The sequence below is a fragment of the Echinops telfairi genome, unplaced genomic scaffold (genome assembly GCF_000313985.2).
Source record: "Echinops telfairi isolate 266 unplaced genomic scaffold, ASM31398v2 ScPeMD7_25;HRSCAF=90, whole genome shotgun sequence".
Taxonomy (NCBI): Eukaryota; Metazoa; Chordata; class Mammalia; order Afrosoricida; family Tenrecidae; genus Echinops; species Echinops telfairi.
Window position 1 is genome coordinate 3,449,860 of NW_022103922.1, and position 10,301 is coordinate 3,460,160.

At 56.2% G+C, this 10,301-nt stretch overlaps 1 protein-coding gene across 2 annotated transcripts in view; it reads right to left on the reverse strand.

The window, feature by feature from the left end:
- The window catches only part of CBWD1 (COBW domain containing 1), a 29,815-nt gene extending 19,648 nt beyond the window's left edge, over positions 1 to 10,167 (reverse strand). The window contains exons 1-4 of one of the 2 annotated variants that reach the window (XM_004714544.3): positions 9,980 to 10,167; positions 6,884 to 6,970; positions 5,298 to 5,394; positions 2,087 to 2,178 (exon numbers count right to left, since the gene is read on the reverse strand). In XM_004714544.3, the coding sequence (XP_004714601.2) occupies positions 2,087 to 2,178; positions 5,298 to 5,394; positions 6,884 to 6,970; positions 9,980 to 10,148 (445 nt within the window). In that variant the 5' untranslated portion in view covers positions 10,149 to 10,167. The remainder of the gene's footprint in view (positions 1 to 2,086; positions 2,179 to 5,297; positions 5,395 to 6,883; positions 6,971 to 9,979) is intronic. The other variant, XM_045289241.1, reaches the window with a different exon arrangement.
- Positions 10,168 to 10,301: the final 134 nt, after the last annotated feature.

A 10,301-nucleotide genomic window follows, 5' to 3' on the forward strand; every position in this document is an offset into this window, starting at 1 on the left:
TGTCCAGCTCCTGTGATCTTTGAAAGTACAGCCCTCAGCGTCTTCCCGGTGTGAGTCCCTGACCACTGTTACAACCTGACTGCCCCGTCCCCCGAGTCCGTCAGACCAGGGATGGCGAGGCCTGCAGGGAGCAGCACGTGTCCGTCCTGAACTCCAGTCAAGGGTGGCTGGCGCCGCTGTACCCAGGGCGGTACCTCTCTGGTCGGAGACCGTCCAGGCTGCACAGGGAAGGGCAGGGCTTGGCCAGGAGGAAACAACACAGGAGCAGGAAGCTGGTCAGCGGCTGAGTCTGGGCTGTTCTGCGCCCCCACCCTCAACCTAAGGAGCCCTAGTGGTGCAGTCGTAAAGCACGGGGCTGCTAACTGCAAGGTCAACGGTTCAAATCCACCAGCCAGCTCCACAGGAGAAAGATGAGGCTTTCTACTCCTGTAAAGAGTTAGTCTGAGAAACCTACAGGGGCAGTTCTATCCTGTGCTGAAGGGTGACTAAGTGTCGGAATGGGTTCGAGTGCACGGAGTCTTTCTGAGCGGGGGCTGTCCCAGTGGGGGGAAATGAGCCCCGGTGGTCCAGAGGTTAAAGCCCCCACTTGCTCACTGGAAAGGTGGGCAGGTGAACCCACCAACTGTTCCACGGGAGAGAGATGGACCCAGGGACCTGGGGCAGGTCTGACTAGCATTGGTAGGAGCAGGCAGCAGTAGGTGTGGGCTGGCTTGCTGAAGGCATGCTGTAGGTGAGCCCGGAGATGCTGCTGGCACACGCACCATGTCCTGGCAGGCCCCTGGCCACGCAGGAATGCCCAAGCCCTAATGTCGCTGTGACACCCGGGCTGCTAAGGCCTGAGGAGCTCACACAGCCTGCCTTCTGCAGAGCCCAACAGGACAAACCGAGCAGACAGAAGGAAAGGCAGATCCAGGCACTCCCTCCCCAGAGGGCACAGCCCTTCCGAATCCTTCCCGAGGGAGCAAAGACTGGAAACAAGGAGGAGGAGCCCCGGGTGATTAGAGCCTGAGAGAGACCCCAGAACAGCCTGCCGAGTTCGCAGTGAGACAGGGAGGGGCTGGGTTTTCGCCCCCAACATCCCCCGGGTGGTCAGTCACCTCACAAGCATGTGAACGTCGGACACTGGATAAGAAGACCGAAGAAGAATGGGGGCCTCGGTGAGGAGCAGAAAGCCCGTCTCGCTCACGTCCACCTCCATCGGAAGGACGGTGCCGGTGAAGAACGTGGACAGGGCCACGGACGGCCAGAAGGACAAGCACATCTGTCCTGGAAGAAGTGCGGCCAGAACGCCCCTCAGAGGAAGGGTGGAGGACTTTTCATGTACGCTGGACCCGTGGTCAGGAGAAGGGCAGCCTGCTTGGTAAGCGGAGGGCAGCGAGAGAGAGGAAGGGCGCAGTGCTGCAGGCCTGGGCTCGAACGTCTTGGGTTTTGTGAGTGGTGTGGGCACGAGAGCCAGTGGGCAGGGCAGTCAGGGATGCCGGCAGAAGTCCATGCTGGAAAGCCGGTGATGTCGAAGAGCGCAGGCCGCACAAACTGCAGGAGTCTCAACTCCCTCATCTCTGGAGCCAGGGAGTCAACAGCGACTGCCCGGCTGTGGTAACCCTCCAGGTTCCTGCTGTTGCGGGTCCCTTTCTGCTCCCGCGATGGGACAGTATGTAACTGAGGTCTGCCATCCTCCACCCGCATCAAGCAGGTCCTCTTCCCACCGTCCTCCCAACTGTTCTTAGGTGTGAGCCCATCTCGTCGCAGGTCTTCCTCATTCTCACCACCTTTCAACTTCACCACGCCCGATGTCCTTCCCAGGGACGGGTCTCTCCTGAGGACAAGCCCCACGTCGGTGAGACCACGTCTTGTCAACCTTGCCTCTCAGGAGCCTTCTGGCTGTGCTTCTCCCAAGACAGAGTCAGTCTTCATTTTCTTCTGGCCGTCCACAGCGTGTTGACCATAAAGAAAACGTGACAACTTAAGTCTTTTCCCGCTTGTTAAAAATCTAAAGTAGAGCTCTGGTAATGTACATACTTCTCTAGTATCTCTATTTCTGAATGTCCAAGAATAAATCCTCACTGTTCATAACTTAGTCTCTTACCGGGATCTGCTAGTCCAGTGGTTTCTAGCAAGATGTAATCAAACTTCCCCTTCTTCTGCATGAGATTCTCTATAGCTCGAAGGCCATTGTCCCTAGAAAACACCCAAACACAATGAGCATCTTAAAGTGATTGTCACAAACATTACTTTGATACATGCAGTCACTCTAGACAACATCATCTGCAGTCATGAGAAGGCACTGCGCCTCCAGCGGACTGCCGCTCCCCGTCGGCCACCCAATGCAGACAGGCTGCGGCTTAGCAAGCGTCACGTCTGCGATGAGCTCATGGCTAAACTGCTGTTAAAACTAAGAGCAGGAGGATTTAAATTTACTTGCCAAAGCGATTATCTGCTATTTGAATAGCTTTAGCTTTAGGAAAGGAGAAGAATCGGGCTCCAATGATGACAACCCTGATGCATCCTCGTAGTTCAAGGCCATGGTCAGGACACCCTCACCAAGCCCCCACCCCCCACCCCCGGTCTACAAGGGTGAGTCCAGAGGTATGGCAGCCAAATCACGGAAACCCTGTCTAGACAAAAAGCTCTACACAGGAAGCACCTCGGCTTCCCGCACACCCAGCCCACCATCTATGTGTCCTCTGACAGCGGTCTCTCTTAGACCTGCCCCGAGAATTCTGCCCAAGTCCATTTCCACCACAGCCGGAGAGCAGCCTTGGCATCACTGAGGAACCAGACTCAGGTCCTCTGAAAGGCTCTTGAGTCTGGGAGGAAAAGAAGTCTTGGGCGTGGCGGCGGGGTGGGTTAGGGGGAGGTGAGAGCAAGGCCGGGGGCTCCTGCCGTCCCTGGAAAAGGAGGTGTGCCGTCGTGAGGGATGCAAGCCCCCTGGTGCAACTTTCCTGGGCTTCTTTCCATCAACGGAGGCTGCACTGTCCTTACAGCGTCTTCCTAATCAGCCTAGTCACGGCCCCTCTGGAGACCACACACACGGTCGCCAGCACCTGAGCAGGCTGCCCGTGCTGCCTGGGACTGAATGGGCCCAGGAGCTCCTCTCGGCAGCCACAGGCTCCATTGAACCTTCTGTTTAAAAAGGTACCATCAGGAGACTGAGACATGCTTCTATTGAGAGAGTTTGTCTGCAGCCACCGCTGATCTCAGGGACCCGTCCCAGTGTGTTGTGTTCACAGTGAACCTGTGCCCGTGTCAGCGGCCACACCTTTCCACTCAGCCGCCCGTCTGAGTGAGGATGCCGGGCTAACTTCCCGGGTCTCTTACAGGAGCATCTAAAGTGAAGAAATCCTTCCTGGGTGGCGCCTGGGTTGTCAAGGACGGTCGGTCCGAGGCTGCCACGCCCCCTGCACGGGACCAGGCACTGTCTGTTCCACTCATGGTACATGGACATGCGGACACCCAGGGATCCTCCCACTGTGCACACAGTCAGTCAGAAAGGGGTCACAACAAAAACAAGCTCAGGGGGAAGTGGGTGCACCTCGGTGACCCCTCTGTGGAGTGACTGGCAAAAGGGCTGTGACAAAGAGGGACATGCCCAAGCTGGACTTGACCGCTATGTCAGGCTCTGTGCATCAGAGGGTGCCAACCACTGGGGGTGCTCGGTGAGCTGCCCCGTGGGTCTAGTGAGCAGAATATAAAAAGAACTCAGAATTCACAGGAGTTTTGGTGGCGTAGTGGTTATGTGTTGGGCTGCTCACTGCAAGGTCAGCAGTTCGAAACCACCAGCCACTCTTCAGGAGAAAGATGAGGCTTTCTGCTCCCTAAGAGTGACAGTCTCAGAACTGCAGAGGCAGTTCTACCCTGCCCTATAGGGTCGCTGTGAGTCGGATTCGACTCGATGGCAGTGAGATTGAATTTTGATTTTTGTAGGACTCGCAACAAGGATCCAAACCACCCACGGAAAATGGGCAAAGGGCTTGGAAAGACAGAGCTTCAAAGAGATGCAAGTGGCTGAAGGCAGTCATGAGACCTCACCCCCACCGAGGGCGAGAACCAGAGCTTGAGAGGATGTTGGGCATGTCCACCCACTGCTGGACGGGAAGAGAGAGGGCATGGGGCAGTTGGGCGGGTCCCCACACAGAATCCCCAGCTGACCCGCTAACTGCACTCTGAGGGAAGCAGATGCCGCGAGGCCAGCGTTGTCAGCACTGCTGTGTGGAGCAGCCGCCAAGCACGTGCCGGAGCCCAGCAGCCATGAGAAAGCGCACGAACCTGCAGAGCCACACGCCGCACTGCATCCCCGTGGCTATGAAGAGGCCAGAGGAACTGGCCCCCGCCACAGGGAGGGGGCTGCCAGGATGGGGGGAGGGGCTTGGGGAAAGTCGAGCGTAAAAGGTGTGGGACTTTTATTTTTAAGGGCAATAAAAGTGCCTGGGTGGCCGTTTGGTGTGAAAACCAGGCGGTTCCCATCCGAGCCCCTCGGGCACGTTGGGTGCAGACACTCGGAGGGTGACTCAACCTCCGGGAACACGGACAGCAGTCCGGGGCGGTCAGTCACTGCCAGACTGGGTAGAGTGACCAGCACGCTTCTCAAAATGCACCCAGCAAGGACCTGAGTGACCACTAGGTGTCAGGCGTGAGTCGAGGTTCTGAGGGAAACACTGCCCCTGGGAAGGGCTCATTGGCTCTGGGAGGCAGTCCGTACAGACAGAGGGCGAGGGCCCACGTCTCCCCTTGCTGCGTGACATGGTCACAGAGGCAGAGGGCACATTGTGTCAGCCTTGCCATCAGAGACGAACTGGCTCAGGGCACCTGCGAAGCCAGGGCAGGTAGAAACAGTAACGCGAAGAGCGGCAAACACTGCGAGGAAACACATTCCAGCAAGTCTGCTTCCTGTGTGAAACCACGGCGATGCGGGCTTTGTGACTCAGGGAACGTGTGGACGGAATCCCCCACGCCTGAAATGTCAGCCACAAGCAGCGACGGTGGACAGGACAGCAGTCGCCAGCAGCAGACAGGGACAGCAGAGCAGCAGGCAACAGGAGACAGTGACGACAAAGCAACAACCAAATGAGGACGGCAGTCGCCAGCAGCAAGCAGGGACAGCAGAGCAGCAGGTGACAGCACATGGGCACAGAAGGGGACAGCAGACAGCGACGACAGACGCAAAGGGTAGAGGGGACGGCAGGGTGAGAGCGGATGGGAACAGCAAACGGAAAGCCAGGGTGACAACACGAGACCATGGGCAGGAAGGGCACCAGGCGCAGGGTGACAGCAGACACGCAGGGGCGGCTGGTCCTCACTTGACGGAGCAGCAGAGGCAGCCGTTACGCAGCTCCAGCCACTCCTCGTAGAGCTCGCCGTCCTGGCTGACGGCCAAGGCCTTCTCCACAGCGCTCCCTAGGACAGGCCACAAACAGCGGGTCAGACTGTGGTCGGTCGCCTCCCACTCGGCGGGCCCACCCTGGCACAGAGGGACCCACCCTTTCGGGTGAGGTACCACTACCCCATTGTGTTTCTCAGGCTACATCTCTCTCCCCTGGAGCCACGGGGGGGTTGAACCACTGACCTTTGGGTCAGCAGCCCACTGCTTAATCCCATGTTCCACTAGGGCCCGTTGGCATTCACTGGGCAACCCCTGCTACACTGGTCTCACGGCAGGAAGGCCATGTCCTATCTTCCCACCATTCTCGTGTCCTCCGGATTGGCATCCCAGGGCCGGGTCATCTCCGCTTTTCTTTCTTCCAAAAGGAGCTCTGGCAGTACAGTGGTTCTGTGTTAGGCGGCGATTCACAGGGTCAGCAGTTCAAACCACCAGTCTCTCCTTGGGAGAAAGACAGGCTTTCTACTCCCATAAATCGTTTCCGTCTCGGAAACCCACAGGAGTGGTTCCACCCTGCCCTGTGACAGGGTGACTGTGCATCAGCATGGCCTTGAGGGCCGTGGACGTTTGCTAGTCCAACGGCAAAGACAGAAGTCACCTGCAGGGGAGCACTAGGGTTAGCTCTTGGTGAAAACTCGTTTTGATTGCTTAGCAGGTTACGTGTGCATTTTCACTAATGCAAATATTCCGAAATATTCTCTGTAGGTTGCAACACACAATGCCATCAGTACAAAAGCACCTTCCTAGTTCTCAGGGGGGAAATTTTACAACTTTAAGCTTCAGGAATGTCATTCCATTTTCCTGAAATCAAGTTGCTGTGAGCTTTTCCCTAAATGGAGGGCATTAGAGACCAGTGACATCTTATTAAACTCAAGCACGCCAAACTCACGGCATCTAGTCGGTGCCGACTGTCAGCCATCCCACAGGACAGGGTAGATGCCCGGAGGTTTCTGAGACTCAGTCTCTCCTGAGGAGGGGCTGGTGCGTTCGACCCGGGGAGCTTGCCGTTAGTTAGCACCCCAGCACGTATCCTCCATGACGCCACCAGGCTCCTCTCATTAAACCGGCAGACAGACGCAGGGGAAAGAAAGACGCGGCGGTCGGTTCTGTAGAGATGCAGCCTGGGAAACACGAGGGGCGGCACCCTCTTTCTCACGGCCACGGTCAGTCAGCACAGACTGGATCGCAATAGCTTTGGATCAGTATAAACAAACAAATAAACCCCTTTCCTCTCAGATGTTTAGATCGTTCCTTCCATCGCGATTTCTTTCACATAAAAAACATACTTCCGCTCTGTTCTACATTCAAACGGACACCAAATACAAAAGTCCACTATCTGACTCCAGGACGCCACAGGTGTGTGCAATGAAGCTTTGTAGAAAGTGGCCGCTTTCCCCCAGTTCTCTGCGCCCAGTGTCCACAGCTGAAAGCCACACGTTTTCAGTTTTCAGTCAATGGAAGCGATTGCCCGGTAGGCTGCTGAAGTCTTCACTGAATTGTACTTACCTTCCCCAAACTCATTCAAAATGACAGCGATCCTTTTACTGTGCTGCTCAGTCAAGATGTAGTTGAGTAGCGTGGTCTTCCCAGCACCTGGAACGTGGTTTCAAGTAACAAAACCAAAGATCAATGTTAAAGGCGCAGAGAGCGCATGGGCAACCCCATGTTCCCCGTTTTTCACGTTGTAATGAATTGGGACTCAGAAGGTTCTAAGGGAACCTTAGACCCCCTAGAAGATTCCTTAAAGCAGGAAATGGCCAAGCAGTCTTGGAAAAGTGTTAGTGTCTCCTGTAGATGTAACGTCTTACACAGATTGACAAACACTCCTCCCAGTTGGACCTCGATGGCACAGTTCTGTTTTGTTTGCAACCTCAGGTGGTAAAGATAATAAGCCTCCTTTTTAACTTCACACACAATAACATGGGTCATACGCTGAGCTGCTAACTTCAAGGTCAGCAGTTTGAAACTACCAGGTAGCCTAAGGGAGAAAGATGAGGCTTTCTACTCCCGTAAAGATTTACAGTCTCAGAGACCCACAGGGGTATGTATACCCTGCCCTCGAGGGTGGCTGCGAGTCAGAATCAACTCGATGGCAGTGAGTTTATTTTTTTATTAAGGGGGTGTTACAAATCAGGAAACGGACACTGCTTCCTGGACAATGGAATGCAAGGTCTAGTCCATGACATTTACAAAGAAGGAGCTGCCTTTTATTTCCAGTCCCTACACAAAGCAGACACGCTGCAGCCCGGCTACACTCAGTGTGCCTAAGCATCCATCAAACGGACTTTTCAGCGCCAGGAGTGGGGGGAGCTGAGACAGGGTGAGGCAGTCAGGTGGTTACACTAACTTCACCCACTAGGTGGCAAACTACACCTGACTGACTTCAGGACAACAGGCCCGCTCTCTCCCACCCAGGTTATGGGAATGTCCCCTCTCTTCAAAATGACAGAACCAACGTCTACTCCAAGCAGATTCTTCCCGTCGCCCCCACTTGCTGCTTGTGCAGCTTTGAAACCCTGGGGAAGGTCCGGGTCTCTGCTGCCAGCTCGAAGCAACCCTGCATAGGGTGGTGAGACAGAATCTTTACTGGAGGAGTTGCTGGTAGGATTGAACTGACAACCTTGAGGTGAGCAGCCCAATAGGTAACACGCAGTGGCACCAGGGCTCCTTCCAGATCCTACGGGACCTTGTAACTCCTGCTAAGGAATTTAGTTTTAACTGAAACGGAAGTGACTGGAGGGCATGACCCAATCGGACAGACACTTAGAAAGCCCAAACTCAACGATCCGAACTCCCTGCCATCAAGTTGGTGCTGACTCTTAGCAGCCCTGGAGGGCAGGGTGACCTGCCCCTGTGGGTCCCCGAGGCTGGGACTCTACACAGGGGCAGAAAGCCCATCTTTCTCTCGAAAAGCAGCTGGTGACTGCGAACGGCTGACCTGGCACAGCCTTACCCATAACCACAACTCCCCTAGGCGCCTTCCCATAAAGCCCATTAGGGCCTAAACTGTGAAGACTTTAAATGCAAACGACTCAAGACCAGCTAGGAGGCTTTTGGAGAATCCTGGCTGTCTCATGCCTGTGGAAGCTGAGACGCTGAAGAGGGAGGGCGGCAGAAGAACGGATGCCTTTCAGTGCCGGTGCGGCAGAGAACACTGAGAGCGCCGCGGACTGCCAAAAGAGCAAGCTAATCTGCCCTGGAAGAAGTAGTCAGCCGCTCCTTAGAAGCCAGGATGGAGAGACTCAACTCACACGCTTTGGACACTTATCAGGAGAGACCAGTCCCTGGTGGAGGACATCGTGCTCGGTAAAGGGGAGGGGCAGCTGAAGCAGAGGAAGCCCTCAACGAGATGGACTGGCACAGTGGCTGCAACGAGGGGCTCGAACACAAGAACAACTGTGGTCTGGACGATTCTGTGTGTACCATCCAACTGCCCTGTGGGATTCTCAATACTGTCAGGCCTGCCCCCGAGAGGCCTCTTGAGTAGCTTCAACCCACAAACAAGCTGGGCGATGTAAAAGGAAGGAAAAAATGGGTGCATTAGAATGAGGGTGTTGGCCAAGAATACTGCTCGTACCGGTGCTCCGTTCTCTTGCATGGGTTTGCGATCAGTCTCAACTGCCACCAAACTACAACCGTGAGCAGAATGGAGGCGGCAGAGAAACGAGACTGAAGGAAGTGGCCTGGACAAGGGAGTTGCTCAACTTCTCAGTAGCCTCTGAACAGCAGTGGGAATCACCAAATGAGAAGGTGCTTGGAAACTACGCACACAACTACACTAGCGATTTACCCTGGAGGCATAATGCTTACGTGGCAGGCTGCTAACCAAGAAGTCTGCAGTTTGAAACCACCAGCCACTCTTGGGTAGAAAGACCAGGCTTTCTCCTCCCCTAAAGAGTTGATGGATCCTTACAAGAAGTGTGAACACACCAGGTTCACCGTGTCTCCAGCAGCCATCTAGGATCGGAGCTATTGCCCCAAACTGATCACTGTCTTCCATTAAAATTGGTCTGACCTTGTTAATACAGTTCTGTACTGATGCTAACCTCTCCACTAACTGTTAAGATTTTCAAATGGTGCTTCTCAGACTTCTCCAGGGAAGCGCGTCTGGACCCTAGAATCTAGGGGCGCCTGCAAACAGCCTTTGGGGGAGGTGGGCCCCGTTGACCACCTCTGGCCCAGGGGAGCCCCTGTCGCCAGCTGCCTCCGTTTGAGGCCGTCGGGGAAGGCGGGGGTCCATCCCCAGCTTTGCCACGCTTTGCACGGGGATCATTCCCCAAACTGCCCGAGGAACCGCAGTCGGGGGGCGCGGCTCGTGCGAAGGAGGGGCCTCTCCGAGGGTGCTCAGGACTGGAGTGTCCCAGAGCCCGGACGCCGGGAAGGGCCGCGACTCTCTAAGGGGGTCAACAAGAGCCGGGGCGACGGGCCTGGCTTCCAACAGCAAAACCAGGGCACGTGGCAAAACGCAAGCCTGGTGGATCGGGAGCAGCGGGGTCTGCGTGCCACCGACCCAGCGAGGCCAGCGGCCCCCACCCCGGAGCCATGAGTGCCTAGGGAGAGACCCCCCAATCCCGGCTCCCTGTCTGACCGGCTGTGAGTTACCTAAGTACCCGGTGATAATCGTGACGGGGATCTTGGCGCCGGGGCCAGAGCTTCCCTCCCCGTCCTCCTCCGCTCCGCGCTTCGTCTCAATGGGCACCAACTCCGGACAGGCCTCCTCCGCGGGCTCCGCTGCCTCCGCCTGAGCCTCAGCGCCATCCGCCTGGAACATCCTGGCCGAAGCGCCCGCCTCCTCCGCAGCGCAGCAGCCAGAAACGAGCCGGAACCCAAGCGTCCACCTCTCGGCGGCGCAGGCGGAGCACGCCGCGCCAGGTCCGCCGACGTCATCACGCCGCGCCAGGTCCGCCGACGTCATCACGCCGCG